The sequence below is a fragment of the Drosophila ananassae genome, chromosome 3R (genome assembly GCF_017639315.1).
Source record: "Drosophila ananassae strain 14024-0371.13 chromosome 3R, ASM1763931v2, whole genome shotgun sequence".
NCBI classification, from domain to species: Eukaryota; Metazoa; Arthropoda; class Insecta; order Diptera; family Drosophilidae; genus Drosophila; species Drosophila ananassae.
The window spans coordinates 28,121,885-28,137,559 of record NC_057930.1 but is presented as its reverse complement, the minus strand read 5'-3'; the positions used below and the strand labels follow the sequence as shown (position 1 = coordinate 28,137,559).

General features: G+C 44.0%; 2 protein-coding genes across 3 annotated transcripts in view; both read left to right on the top strand.

Moving 5' to 3' along the window:
• LOC6497795 (voltage-dependent calcium channel subunit alpha-2/delta-3) overlaps positions 1–15,675 on the top strand; it is a 30,675-nt gene that overhangs the window by 12,601 nt on the left and 2,399 nt on the right. Inside the window, exons 4-13 of one of the 2 annotated variants that reach the window (XM_014906338.3) lie at positions 4,595–4,705; positions 12,091–12,567; positions 12,623–12,904; positions 12,959–13,666; positions 13,722–13,935; positions 13,994–14,199; positions 14,288–14,517; positions 15,041–15,073; positions 15,236–15,340; positions 15,400–15,661. In XM_014906338.3, coding sequence (XP_014761824.1) covers positions 4,595–4,705; positions 12,091–12,567; positions 12,623–12,904; positions 12,959–13,666; positions 13,722–13,935; positions 13,994–14,199; positions 14,288–14,517; positions 15,041–15,073; positions 15,236–15,340; positions 15,400–15,661 — 2,628 coding nt within the window. The remainder of the gene's footprint in view (positions 1–4,594; positions 4,706–12,090; positions 12,568–12,622; positions 12,905–12,958; positions 13,667–13,721; positions 13,936–13,993; positions 14,200–14,287; positions 14,518–15,040; positions 15,074–15,235; positions 15,341–15,399; positions 15,662–15,675) is intronic. The other variant, XM_032451459.2, reaches the window with a different exon arrangement.
• LOC6497794 lies at positions 7,251–7,626 on the top strand. Its single transcript, XM_001961426.4, has one exon. It carries the CDS (start codon positions 7,298–7,300, stop codon positions 7,478–7,480), a length of 183 nt encoding a protein of 60 aa, XP_001961462.1. The 5' UTR covers positions 7,251–7,297; the 3' UTR covers positions 7,481–7,626.

Below are 15,675 nucleotides of genomic sequence, written 5' to 3'. Positions count from 1 at the left end.
CGCGGGGGCGGTGGGGTCGAGGGGTTAGGTGGGAAAGTGTGTGTGGAATGCCTCTGCGTGGCGCATATTCATTTATTTTATTTTCCGTGTGCCGTTGGCGTTTAGCGTTGACTAGCTAAAAAAAGTATCTACCTAAGCTGTGAAATATGCTGTTCAGTCAGATGAAGCCTCCAACGAGGTACAGTCACTCTATGGCCTATCAACTAGCCAGTCAGGACCTGAGGACATAGCCCACTTCAGAGACACTTTGTTAAGTCTTTCGCGTACAAATTTTTAATAATTTAAATGTGGGATAAACTAAAGTTAAAATTGTGACAACGATACCCTCTTCTACTTTCTGTTTTTTGGCGAAAGGACATTTTCTCACTTTGCACGTAGTCCGAAATAATGAGCTATACTTCTCTCAAGCCAAACGTGCTGTCGTTTGCTTTAATATTTTCAAAGTTTAAAGTTTTCATTATGGCAGTTCTGAGAACAGTCCCGATTCCCATACACACGTAAGCGTGTGCCTCCCTCGCTCCTGAATTTAGTGGAAAATACAAAGGCCTTGTAAAGCACCGAGCGGTCAGAGGGTGGGGACTGAGCGTAGGGAAAGCTGGGGCGTGAAGTTTGGAGTAGACAGATCGAGTTGGTTTTGTGTGTTTGGCTAACTAAGTGTGTGGCGAGCAGTACTGCGGACTGCAAAGAGACTAATCGTAAATCAAGGCGACGACTCGGCGACGCACTTGAGGGCCTCGGGATGAGAGCGGTGTGGTCTCCCCAAAGGCTAAGGGAGACTCAACTCCTTCATGGGGCTACTCCATTGGCTTTTGTGGGGTCCCAAATGCATTACGGGGCTGCAGACCCACAGAGCCCTGCATATCTGCTTAATACATATAAGCTTATATACGCAGAGCCTTATAAATGTATGCATATAGACAGTGCTTGTCTATGCAAATATTTGGGTCTGTCGTTGTCGTTTGGTGGCGAAAATGCGAGTATGACATACAGCTGCCGGCAAACAAATGTTAAGTGGGGCGCTCTGGGCGTTTTGGGTGTTATGCCTAATGAAAGTATTCGGTAAATTAAATATTAAGTCCAACACACTTTGGGGCTTAACTGGTAAGAGGTTGTCACACGATGTTCGATTTATACCATCCACAAGAAATGTTTGTTTTACACAAAAAGTGTTCATTGAATACTACGAAACTGCGAAAGAAATCTGTAAGTTTAACATGTGCGTCGATGCGAGACAGGGCTACTCCTTTTCCAGATGAGAAGCCAACTATTAGGCTGGGACGGGAACACGAGTAAAGGGATGCCAGCGACATCTTCATTAAAATCTAATTAGCGCATTTCCAGACAAGACCATGGCAAGGACTGGCTCTGGTTTCCCGACTTGCCAGGGCACTTTGGTGCATAATCATTTATACCAGAGGAAGTCGGGACTCCCAGTTATGTAAAGCGTTACACTGAAATCTAAAATCAAAATTAGTTCAAAGTTTAGTTCGTTAAAATTTAAAGAACATACCAAGAAGGTGAAGAAAAGGCAGTAGTATGATTCATTAATAATAAATTCGGTTTGAAAAATAACTTAAAATTATAATTTTTGTTTAGTGTACAGGTGGGGGTGGAGCTGCTGTTGAATCTTGCTCCTGCATGCGTAAGCTTCTTAACTTGCGCAAGAATTCAACGGGAGCAGAAGCCAAAGCTCAGGAATGCTCCTTATTTCCACTCTCTTCCAGCGCTGCCCCATGACCGCCCCCTCGGGTGTCCTTGCTCCACTTAAAGTTTTGTGCCAGCTGCATACGCACCCCGACCCGCCCGGGGGGAAGGGCGGCGAACGGGAGTGCAGGACTCCGCCTTGCGCAACATTTTCGAATTCCAGAGTCAACCGCAAAATGAAAAACTTTCTATGGCCGCTGTGCCTCTCGCTCTTAGCTTCGAGTGCTACCCATATTGTATACATATTGTATATAGTTTTTACACCACCCGCCCCTGGCAGGACACTCTCACCCCCACACACACACACGCGTTCATCTTTCAGGCGTGCATTGCATTTCGATGCTTCTCTCGTTGAAATTGCTTTATAAAATGTTGCCATCGCATAAAAGTTGTGTGAGGTTTTTGTGGGCGAGGCCACCGCAGAGACTGCCACCTAGCCGTGGCAAGATTCCTCCATGTACATACAGAATATGGTTTTTTTGTTCTAGTACAATGCGGCTTGTTGCTCAACATCTTTTTAATTACCGTCGTCTTTTGTGTTACATTTAGCGATTTCCAATTTCTTTTTTGTTAATTATTGGGTTTCAATAGGCGAATGCTTAGATCATCCTCGGCGAAAAGCCCCACTATTTCGAAAACTATTACAATTATATTGTCCAAGTTCTGGATTGATATCCAATTGCCTTTTAAGTCATCAATTACAGCGTGTCGATAATCTTTAAGTCTCTGAAAAACCACCAAAATATACTGCTTTGCAATCCTACTTTCGCTGCAAAAGTCAATAGCCAAGTAGCCATTTAGCAAATGTCCATCCAATGCCATCGTTTAGGGCTTCCAAAGTCGAAAAGAGCTATGTGTGAGTCGAGCGCAGTCAGGAGACAAGATTTCAGAGGTTTCGAAATCCTCGTGTAAAATTTATAATGCTGAATGGCATTACAACCATGACAGACAAAGGGTGATGTGGAGCAAAACTCTCATTTTTTCTTTTAACTTGTGTGGCTGACATTTTCTTTAGCCAACTAATGAATGCCTCAAAGAGTTTTCTCCTCACAGTTTTAGTTCTGCGACGGCACACATATTCACAATGCCAAGACCAAGCACACGGAGAGTACATGGTTGGGTTTTGGCTCAAGCCACAAATATTTGCAATGTCTCTGGTGAACGTACCCACACAAATACGTATTTATATCCTTTTATATGAATGTATATATGGGCATTAGGGTGGTCCTCTTGAAAGTTTATTGGCAAAAATAATAGACGAAAAACTAAAATTTTTCCGCTGAAAAACGCCCCGCTATTTTGAACCAAATACAAGTTTTAATTTATTCTATATATTTATTGCAATATGTTTTAATATTTAATGCTTAGATTTAAAGAAAATATTAAGTATATATGTTGTCTTTGAATAAAAAATTTTAGTTATTGAGAACAGTGCGTATGCGCGTTTTTAAAACGATTCTCAGAAAATTACTCATACGACCCGTGTTCAATCCCATATATATTTTAAGGAAAACTTCTTCAAAAATATATTAAATGGAAAATTTATATTATTAGCAAATTCAATAAATATTACAGGCATAAGAAGCAGTTCTGATCACACTGCGTATGAGTGATATTACTGATTGTCGGTTTCAACTTCAGGATAATACTTCGTATAGAGAAGATTATGATATTTTGGAAAAGCTTTTTTAATCGTTTAAGGAACCACCCTAATGGAAAAATGTATGAATGTAGTTATGTGCATATTCGTAGCTGAGCAGCATATTCTTTTCTGCCCAAGCTGCTTTGAGCACTCCTCTGTTTTCCGACTGCTGGTCCTTCTGGCACCGGATCAGTTAAGAAAAGTTTTCTAATTAATTCGCTGGAGACACACGCACGCCCTCTGTGCTGCTGCCAGCCCCTCCCTCTCTCCCTCTCTCCCCTTCTCCCCTCCACCCCCAGTCCGCGCTGACACCTCTTTTTCCTTTCGTTGCAATGACGTTGATGATAACAAATGCGACGGGCAGAAATATAATTTAACTGACAGTTGCGTTGAAGAGTGACAATTTGAAATGGAGCACGGCCACACCCCCAAATAACTTAATTTCCAAATTGCTAATTTGTGGCACTCGAATGCATGAAAAAGTCATAAAATGCATTTGCCTCTGGTGTCGATGATTATGGGTTGTGGAATTCATCAGGAAAAGAACAGAAGAGCACAGAACGAAAACTCATCAGAATTTTCCATTAAAACAAACGACAACACGTTCAATGGGAAACCCATTATAAGGACGAAAGGCATCTTCGTGAGTGTGACAGTATGTTATGAGTGGGTGGGCGGGCTGAAATCAAAACAAAATGCTGAAGCCATTAACTTGGCCACTAAACGCGTGTCTCTGCTGCTCCAATCTGAAACTAGAATGTGTGCGTGTCCCTCTTCAGTTTGTGGCAAGTTCCTGCCAATTGGAATGAGGGCTGTATGTGTGTCTGTAGCGGGGGATAGTGCAATGGTATGTGAAATTTAATTATACTTATATCCCAGTGTTGCAAGCTCAAGAGACTTAACCTATGTTCCTTTAAGACAGCTATGTCGAAAGTATGAATCAAACTCACTTCTCTCAGTGTGTAGCTAATGAAAACCTAATTAAATTAATAAGATGTACTAAAATCAATTTAATATCAATTTAAGAACTGCCTGAAGCCATAACAACTCTCTGCCCCGCGAATTCCCACTCCCGAAGTACACCACCGTTTTATGTTGGGCAATAAGAAAACGCAAAAGTTTTACAACCCTTGAACCCTTTTTTGTGCTTTCGAAATTCGAATCACCCATCAGTTATATAGTTTATCGCAATAAAATGTACTGAGAATTGTGTATCTGACGATTCTGGTTATTTTTTATTCATTTCAGCGCTTCAAGGACAACGACATCGAAGTGAAACGCAAGGATGGGATTATCCTGCTTCGAGAATTGGCCGCTGAGGTGAAGAACTTTATGGATTTTAAGCGCAATGCTGTCATGGTAAGTGTATACCCCCGGATCCATTGTCATACCAACTAAGGGGGCTCCCTTCCCTTCTACACATAAAAAAATACACTCTTTTAAGTTAATTTTTCATCAAGAATAATATTTTATTGGCGTGAGCAACTTCATGATTTTGCAGGAATACAAATAACTATCTTCCTTTAGTGGGTCAACAGAATATTAGTTATAATGTTTTTTTCACTGTGACTTCCTCGGTGTCCTGTTTCCTTTGGATGTGTCCGCGATTGACAAGTAGCTCAATTGCTTAAAGCTCACGGGAAAATGGCGATGGGAGAACCTCCAATTCGAGCAGGGCACTAAAAAACACAACAAAACAATAACAAGTGGACGGGACAACTTCTCTAGTGGGACACTGGCGTAAAGTGGAAAACAATAAATTGCCGCTGGGCCAGTCTCATTCCGGCGGTGAGGCTGTCCCCGTTGCCCGGAGGTGGCGATGGGGGAGTGGAGGTGGCGGTGGCGCGGAGGTCGGCGACAAATTGAAATTAAAGTACGCCCTGCCACAAGCACAAGTTTTTGATGGCGCCCGCAGCTGCTGCGAGTGCGTGCTCAGCGCTGTCACGGGGCCAGGCGCTCGTCCTGGCCAAGGATGAGCTGCCATGCCCCCCTTTCACCGCACTCCCATTGCGCCTTCTTTCTGTGGTACTTGCGGTCTGTCTCTCTTTGTGGCTCCACGAAGTGTCCCGCGAATCAGTGAACTTCTCTGGCACTCCGGGTGAATTTTACCGACCACAATGGATTACACAGTGGTTTATCGATAGGGCCAATCAATCAGTTTAATATGTACATACAAACATGTGTGTGTGCTTTATATTCAAAGAGTATCTATAGAGTACTTATCTCAACTTTAGAAATTGTCTTTTAGAAATTGTTCCACAGATCCACTGTTAAAGACTTGTTTTCCTTATTTAATTTATTTAAAAAGGAATTTAGTTCTTTTAGGACACTCTCAGGTCTAGATATTCCATTTCATTTGTCACTTGGAAAAGTTTTTATAAATTATAATCGTTACGGCCTCTACGCGCTATAAATGTCAATGGCTCTTCGGAAAACTGAACCGATTTACTGCGTTTTAAGCTGGGCGTTTTGATTGATTGTTTTGGCAAAGTGTCTCCTTAGCTTGTCAGCCCATCCCCCTTCATGAAGTACCACTCCTCTGGCCCTCTTGCCCTCTCTCTCGCTCCAGGCTTCTGCCTCTGTCCTTTGACATTCGTCTTCGCTGTCAGGCCATTCATCTGCGAGAAAGTTTTCTCTGGGCTCCTAATGGCGAATTGCTCAGTATGTCTACTACATCAACTTCTCGCAACCATTTAATTTAATTATGAAATTATTTACAGCACGAAGCGAGTCCTTAAGTATACCCACACACTCGTGGGTACAGTCATCATTAATAAGAGCTGAATAACAATTAAATGTTATAATCAACGCATGGGTCAGGCTTTTATGGTCTGGCATCCGAGTGCGTGGGTATACATAAATAATTTTTTATGATTTCCGCAAAATATCGATTAAATTTGTTTGGTGTGTGGTGAGCATTTTTTGCTTTGGTTTGTTTGCCTTGCAAACGACTCCTTGTGGACAACACGCACATACTCGCATCCGTCCAGGATACGCAGATGCTGTCCCTTCGGTCTCCGGCACACAAACGCGCCCAGTACAGAGTAGCCGCAGCTTTCGCTCCCTTCTGTTAGCCGGAAGTTTTTGGCCATGACGCAAAACGCATACGAAGCACCATTAATTAAAAATCAACCTACACGAATACCAAAAACAGACGTGGCAACATCAAAAACAGCCAGGAGCAAAATCAGCGATAGGAAAAAATGGAGGCATTTCCCCAAAAAAGGAAAATTATGTATGCAAAATGGTCTTATTTTATTCATACGATAAATCTTACCATTTTTCATAATAAGGATTTTTGGTATGTAAGGGTTCGATAAAAATATATTACACCACTTTAAATGTAGTTTATTTCTCATGATATTTAATCTTAAATATTTATAACTAAGCGCCATCCTATGGACTTATTTTCCATTTGTTGTCTTCAAATAAAAAATTAGGAAATTTATTGTAAGAAAATTTGCACCAGGAAGTATTTAAAATTGCCAAAGAAAATTTCCAAGTATCGGGCTAAGACCGACTAAAGGGCGATGCCCAGGTTATTATTGCCATATATAAGATACAGGTTTTAGACACATGTTTAGATTAAAGCAAAATAACAAGCTTAGTACGGGCAGGGGCGTCGCATAAAGGGAGCTCGCAGAAATAATATATTGGTAGCAAGTATGCTTCAATAGCATATTAAATCCGCAATGAGAGTTATAATCGGGAATTTCACCAACGAGTTTAGAGCTGAAAGGTCTGTGCGATTGCGGCAGTGATGGACCCGTTTCTGGCCCGGTAATTGATGCTTCTATACTATATCTACTATATACTATATCTGCGCATTACGCTGCGAATCTCGTCTCTGGGAATCTCCCGATTTCGTTTGAAGCACATATAATCTCGCTCGGAAGCCGATCTGACCAGGCAGTTTTATTTTGCTGATTGCATCGAACAGTTCGCTTGAGAATGGAATCGCCGGCCTTTGTTTTTCTTTTGCTGATTAGCTGTCTGATTGTGGGCTGTTGTTTGGCCGCACCCCAGGGATGCAACGGAGGCTTCTATTCCCAGAACGGCAACCTAGTCATCGACCTGAAAGATGTGAATTCGCTGTTGAATTGTGTTCAGCAGCAGCATCGTCGCGGAGGATAATACCTTCACCTTACTGTGCTCTGCAACCTACTCTTATGTTTATAACCATAATTTAAGTGTGTACTAAAGTGTATGAACTAAACAATATAATGCTCTTAAATTTAAAAAATGCTGGTGGTGGTCAATGAACTCTGTTTAAACTGGATAGAATTGCCAAAGCTCGTGTTGATGTGTTGATGTGATTTTGGTATCAGGCCCATGTTTGGAAGCTCCATAAAAATGTTGTTAATAAAACTTACGGTTTCTCAGCGAATTAGTACGAGCTAACCAATCGTTTCAGTTAATTGAAACGTGTTTTATAGCGTATATGCGAGACACGTGACGAAATAAACAAATAATTGAGGCACACGCCGAGTATTCGAATTTTAATAGCTTCTTTCGAGGATTGGTAATGAATATATGTTTTCCTAAACCAAAGCTTGATTGCCAACAAAATACTTCAAATTTTGTACATTTTCTTGTAAAATATTCCGAGTCCTTGATGAAACTGTTAATTCCCTGCAGTATATTTGGTTTTATATTCATGAAATGTATGCCAGTGAGTGTGCGGGTGTGACCCAGTAATTATTTTTCATGAAATCAATTTGACAGAATATAATCCACAGAATCGAGCCTGGCTCTGGCAACTACCAGTCTACTGCCCGGGCTCGTCTGCCGCCGACAATTTGCGCTCATGTCGAACATGAAAAATAATGAAAAGCAACTCGTGTGCGACCAGGCGAGCACCTGCCGCCCCCATGCTGTCCCTTTCGCTGCTCTTGGATTCCACCTCCATCAACGTCATAGTCAGCTCTCAGTGTGCACTGCTCGCTCCTCCGGCCTCTATTTCGCCGCTGCTGTCCCTGGCTCCCCATGGGCCTCGCATCATTCGCATGGGCACCTGCAGTTGCCTTTTGTTTGGAGCGGCAATAAAATGCTAATTGCCTGTAAACATAAAGGCAACTGCAGATGCCACACACAAATATACACACGCACACACCAGCGCCCTCTCGTATGCAGGCATCTCTTTTTTCCACTACCCCGAGGCCACCGCTTCCACATGCTTTCCCTTCCTTCCTTTTCAGAGACGGGGCGTATGCGTAATAATTTGAGCCCCTCCTGCATCTAGCCGCCCTGCTCGGAAAATGTTTCAATCGCCGCTGCTAATTCGATTTCTATCAACGCCTGTCAATGCTGCTGCTTTTCCTTGCAACAGCAACATAAAGTTTTAAGCCCGGCCCGCTCAGCCCAGCACTCTCACTAATCGCTGTGTCCTGTTGCTGACAGCCTTTATTTGCATTCACTTCCCAGTTAAAATTGACTTTAAAATTGCATTTAATGGCAAAAAAGCGCACTGCCACGCCCTTTGTCCCGCCTCCTTTCAGTGTGTCTGCTCGGCTCGTTGGCCTCCTCGCACTCAGCCCCCACCGCTCAAGGCCCGCTTCCTCCATGCTGTTGACTTCTTTGCTATAATGCCACTTGCACTTTGACGTTGACATTGTGCGAGGGGCGGGCATAAGCACTGTGGGGATGAGGGATAGGGCGTAGTGTGTACATGCGCTGGTATATTGAAAAGCTCTTCGGCTGTATTAAATAGAAACATGCAACAACGTGTGCTCGCACTAAAAGCATTCATTTTTGATTTCACGACACGGCAAATGGCGGCGACAAGTCAATCTTTAAAATCAAATAGTGTATTATTGAAGTGTCTTCGCAATGAGCAAGTAGATGTATAGAAAATAGACGAGAAGAATGAAAAAGTTACGGCTCAAGAAGGCTTAGAAAACTTATTCAAACCACAACTCTTACTGGAAATAGTCAGAGAAGCACAGTACAACTGCTTTGCACCTCGAACACAAGAAAGAGATTAAAGTCCTTAGAGCAGACACCGCAGAAAGTGCCAGAGGAGAAAATGCACACATGCATTACTTTTTACAAGAGAGAAGGGTAGTTGAGTGGGGCGACTCATTTAAATTTCTCGCCTGAAATCCCTCCTTCGATGTGACATCGTTAAAGCGTGAAATATTTTGCCAAACTCATATTAAAACGTAATATAAATTTCTCTGTTGGCTGAAAAACTTATTGCCTCAACATTTGGCACGTCTATTCAGCTGGCAAATATATTGAGCAACCAAAAAAAATCTCTAAAAGAAAAATAAGAGAAAAAGTCAATCCGAGTCCTGGGAAAAGAAAAGTCTTAAGGCAGACAGAAATCGTAGCTTAAACACACATCCAGTCTTTTTCTAAAGGAAAGACGAACAGCAGCGATAGGAATGGGTTAGGGTAGTCTGCAGAAAAAAAAAAAAAATGGGGAGAAAATCACTCGGCTGGCTCTGGCTTTTGACTTGGCAAATGGTCAACGCGGGTTCTTTTTACCGAGCATTTTTCCACAGCATACTTTGAGGCTGTTGCTCTAGCCAACGCCCAGAGTCCTTCACATTCCCAGCCCCTCGCCGTTTGGCTTGCGAACAAATTGCGTGAAAGTAGCTGCATTTTGCTAATTCCGGCAGAGCTCAGACACTGCACCGCTGACATTTGAGCAGGTTGCCACAGTCTCGCTTGTACACACAAAGAAATCATTGGTAAACTAGGCAGCTTCTAGAAAATAATAATAGAGAGAAAGTAATAACTTCTAGAAAATAAAGAAATACTTCTATATCCTTAGCGAGAATATCACTTTTATTAATATTTAAATAATTTGAAAAACTTTGCTTGCTATTTTTTGGTGTGCAGTCGTGGCCTGAGCCCCACTCCTAGCCGTCGTTGTCATTGTTGGCTTTTGAATGTTAAGATGTCGACAGCTGCACAGTCGAGCGAGAGGGAAGCCAGCTGGTGTCAAATGAGAATTGTGTGCGAGAGGGCATTGCTCAGGGCCCTCCCCCTCGAACCCCCACACACCACCTAGCACAACCCAACAACCCATTCGGCACCCCCGTGCTGCATGCAACCCTTTCTGAGTCGGAGACATTTTTACGCTGCCACGACCTTCCATAAGTGCATAATATTGTAGAAAAATATACATGAAGTATTTCATAATTCTCTTGTCCATGTTACGTCTCGAGTTGTGTCGAACAGAGAAACTACCAATGTCGCAATTATTTACACGAGAGCATTACTTAGCTTGACTTGGGTGATAAGTTTGAAGATTCTCCCTGTGTTTAAAACATATAAGGCTACAATATTCAACTTAAGTTTCAATTTTGCCTCCTATTTTGCAATCTAGAAGTGTTAACCTGAATTTCCCAACCTTTTTCAAAAAAAGTTGCGGTCTTCAAGAACGAAATTCGATAGGAACTCTACCATTTTTCCTTAGTTACTCACATAGTTTTCTTCCCTCCATTGACTCACTTTTGGATGTTTATTACTTAATGCCCTAACTAGCCTGACGCTTCCCGCCTTTTCGGCCAAAACTTTAAGAGTCCTTAACTAATTTGAACGCTCGAAAAATGTGCAAATAAATTAGAGGCTTGTGAAGGGAAACTTGGAAGCCGGCGTCCCACCTGGAATGAAGTTTTCAACGCAACAACTTTCTTCTCCACTTCGCCATCTCCTATCGGAGCACATCTTCTTAGTCTTCTGCTATTTGTCTGAGCCGCTGACACATTCCCGTGGCTCCAGCTTCGGCCCAACGGCAACCAATTTACATTGAAATCTTCCCCAGACTCGAAGTCTACGTGCGAGAGTTTCCAGCTCAGTTTTTATTCTGTTTTTAAGCTTCTCTTTACCATTGTGCCAAACTAGTTGAAGTATTTCAATGCACCCACATGCAGCGTGGCACGGCAGCTCTGGCAGCGTCTTCGGGTCACCCAGGCACTCCTCCAGCATCCACCCTGCTCCCCAGGCGCGTCTGGGAGTGCAATTGGCTCATCCTCTGTGTTTATGACTGCAGGTGTTTGTCCTCCTTTGGGGAGGGTGTCTGCCCCCTCTCGTGTCTGCGCCTCCAGCCCGACTCCAGCTCCGTCCCCGTCTCCGGGTCTAATTTCGCTGCAGCTAAAGTTCTTGTTTGCGTCTTATGAAAAGAATACTGCGGGAGCCGAGTCAAACTTTGGAAAATAATTTGTGTGCCAAGTTGCAGAATCCTCTACAGAATTTTAGTGATTTGTTGGGTCTTGGGTGGCTACATTGGAATGCGATTAAATATTCAAGCTATTTTCAAGTTGTTATGAAAATATTGAAATTCGCATTAAGCTAAAACACATAATCGTAGAAAGTTTCAAACTCAAGTTGAAATAGTTTGATCAAATTCCAGACTAAAATTTTGACAGGCTTTCGAGTGATGTTCCGGAATAGCTGACTTCTCTAAAATACTTTACTTCTGCTTATGGATCTAAGTTGAAATTTATTACTTTTTTGACATTTACTTTAATAAATAATCAGAGAAGGTTGCATACTTTTGAGAGAACGGATTGTGTTTGAACCTTTGCTTTGAATTACAACCCACATGCCCACGCTCAGGCCCAAGTTGAGCAAAGAAAAACAGAACGTGGCAAAGAAACTCCTTCGCTTTATGCAATTTAAGTCCTTTCCGAGAGAATAAATTGCATAAAGCGGGGAAACTTTTCCAACACTCCGCCCACAGCCCCACCCTCAAATTATTGCCGAGACTTGAATTAAACCGAAAACCGTTTCAGCGCCTGATGGACTCCGCCGAGCAGGCGGCCCTCTCGGAACTGGAGGGCCAGGGACAAGGGGAGTCGCCCTCGGGCAATCAACAGCACTACGATGCCCGGCGGATTAACGAGTACAACGCCGACGGCAAGCTGGCGGACGGAGCCCGGCACATGGACATCCGGTTCATGCGGCGCTTTGAGCGCCTGCCAGTCAATCTCAGTCTAAGTTCGATTCTGGTGCCCCACGGTGTCGATCTGGACGAGGCGGCGGACGTGAAGTCGGCGCTGCAGTGGAGCGCCCACTTGGACCCGCTCTTCCAGAACAACTTAGAGCAAGATCCGGCACTATCCTGGCAATATTTCGGCTCGTCCACGGGCTTCCTGCGCCGCTTTCCGGGCACTGCCTGGCCCCCGGAGGGCTCTAAGGGCAGCAAGCTAATCCATGACTTCCGCACCCACAATTGGTTCGTGCAGGCTGCTTCATCGCCCAAGGATATTGTAAGTAATCTTTATCACATTCTTTGGAATATTTTAAATCGTATCATCCTCTTAGATGATTCTTCTGGACGCCTCTTCGAGTATGTCCGAGAAGTCCTTTGACCTGGGCATGGCAACTGCTTTCAATATCTTGGACACTCTGGGCGAAGACGATTTTGTGAACCTCATCACCTTCTCGGAGGTGGTGAAGACTCCGGTTCCGTGCTTCAAGGATCGCATGGTTCGGGCCACACCCGACAACATTCAGGAGATTAAGTCTGCGGTGAAGGCCATTAAATTGCAGGACACGGCTAACTTTACGGCGGGACTGGAGTATGCGTTCAGCTTGCTGCATAAGGTATATCTTTTGTATAGTTGGTTGAAGTCCAGGAGCTAATCCTCTGTCTCGTAGTACAACCAATCGGGAGTTGGGAGCCAGTGCAACCAGGCCATCATGTTGATTACAGAGAGCACCTCGGAGTCGCACAAGGACGTGATCAAGCAGTACAACTGGCCCCACATGCCTGTGAGGATTTTCACATACCTGATAGGAAGTGACTCCGGCAGCAGGAGCAACTTGCACGACATGGCGTGCTCCAACAAGGGATTCTTCGTGCAGATCAACGACTATGAGGAGGCCCGCCGCAAAGTTATCGACTACGCACTGGTGATGGCCCGTCCGATGATCATGTACCAGGCGGATCATCCGGTGCACTGGAGCCCGGTGTTTGTGGCCGGAAAATCAGGCGGACTCGGCCGGGACTCAGAGTACCAGCGACGCCTGGTGACGACAGTTTCAACTCCGGTCTTCGATAGACGGAACCATTCGGTTCGCGTTGCCAATCTGCTGGGTGTGGTGGGCACCGATGTGCCCATCGAGGAGATCCGCAAGGTCATCCCCCAGCACAAGCTAGGACCGAATGGCTATTCGTTTATCGTCGATAATAATGGGCGTGTCTTGTATCACCCGGACCTGCGACCTTTGAGTGATGGCAATCAGTACATCGATCAGCTGAAGCCCAAGTACGCCTCGGTCGACATCACGGAGTTGGAACTGCCGGAAACGGAGGTCGGAAACGATCACGAGATAGTGGAGATGAACAAAAACTTACTTAATGAGGTTAGTGTAACGAATATTTACTCTTTTGTGGTGAAATAACCATTTCATTCAACAGATGCGCGGCGACATGATCCGACCTAAGGAGGGAGAAACGGAGTTCACCGTTCTGAATCACTACGATGAGTCCAAACGCGTCTCCACTCGAACCCATCGCTACTTCTACGGACCCATCGAGGACACGCCCTTCACGCTTGCTATTGTGCTCCCGGAGAAATACGGTAGCCATGAGTTTGTCTCCCAGCAGGAAATTCGGCATTCCCGTAACAATGGTGAGACCAGTGCTTAGCTTTTCTTATACTTCGAATTTTCAATGTAATTTCTCTTCAGTTACGGAATACTTCAAGGGAGACAACTGGCGCGTACATCCTGATTGGGTGTACTGCGAGTACAATAGTGTCAGCGATCTGGAGAAGGAGCGGGAGAGTTCTGGAGAATACTCTTCGCGAGATCAAGAACCCAGCTTTGGGTCACCAGAAGAGCAGGTATTGCACTTCCTGGCTCGCGCCGGACGCCCTGGTTGGAAGTGGATGTCGGTAAGCAATCTGTCTAGAGAGGTGGCTCTTCACCAGGGTCAACTGTTTTGCTCGGGGTTCTCTGTTTATCAACTCCGATCTCATACAGGTTCGACCCAAGTCACCGCAACCACACCACAACATGCACAGTGGCTCAAACGGCAATGCACCCGGCTCAAGCCACTTTGGGTCGCAGCACCTAAACTCTCAGGGATCTCGCAAGGCTGAGCCCTACTTCTGCGATCGAACCCTTATCCAGAGCTTGGTGCGCGACGCCATGGTCACCGATGGCCTCGACCGGAACACTACGGGCACCTCCAACGGCAAGGAGGACAAGCAGTAAGTTTTGGTCTTCAGTTTAGTATTGAAAGCGTAACCCAACATGGCATGTCTAGAAATATCAAATATTTTTTTTATTATTTAGAACAAAAAAAATTATTACTATACCCGGTACTTTTATGGCAAAACATTGACTTGCCATATATTTCATCTTAAGTACCGGGCTTAATTAATCAATAATGTCGTGTACATGCGGCATTGTTTATTTTATTTGTGGATCGTTTATTTCCTAAACTTAACCACGCCTTATGATTTTTATGCTAAACTCAATTCTGATAGATCTTTTTGTTGAAAAATATTACTAAAGCACAAACATCACTTTTTCTCCGCATATATTTCCTCACTCTATTTCTTTATGCAACAAAAAAATATATATATTTAATAATTATTTGCGCGATATCTGCACCTTCCACATTATGAATAATTGAAAATGTTTTCTCCACTGCAAATGATTTATATAATTTTTTTAACCAAATGCAATTTTTAACTAAATGCACAAATCTTATATGAAACCTTTCTATAGTCCAATCGCCACATTGATGGCAATTTTGAAGAGGTAAATGGAAGAGTAATATGAATGGAATTGGTATTTAAGCAAAGCAGCCACCTTAGAGGACCGTCTACATAGAGGCTTGAAAGAATCCCCTAGAAATGCTGCCCCAAATTAAAAAATATGTGCCAATGCTCGACTCTAATATTTTTCATTGTTTATTCTCAGGCAAGGTTATCAAAAGTTTGTGGTGGCCACTTCTTTTGTGGGGACGCGGTCGGGTCTCCTCCGCTGGATCGATCACATTAAGAGGCCCGAAGATACCCCCGAACCGTAAGTCTACAACAAGTCCGCTTTTCAATATTATTAATTCCTCGGTTCTTATGCTACAGTCACTTCAGCGAGGATAATGTGCGGGCCATGGACACTTCCTGGTACAAGCGTGCCATCGACCAACACACCGTGGAGCCTGACAGCTTCGTGTATAGTGTCCCCTTCGGGTCTGGCTATGCCATCAAGTCCAACGCCACCCTGGTCACGGCGTCCCATGCTATCTTCGTGGAGCACCGTGGCCACAAGGCACCCGCCGCCGTTGTGGGTCTCCAGTTCCAGCATGACTCGCTAGCCAAACACTTTATTAATATTACTTCCACAGTAAGTCTAGACAT

Excerpts from the sequence above, each read along its gene's own strand:
- LOC6497794 (XM_001961426.4), top strand. The coding sequence starts at position 7,298 with ATGGAATCGCCGGCCTTTGTTTTTCTTTTGCTGATTAGCTGTCTGATT.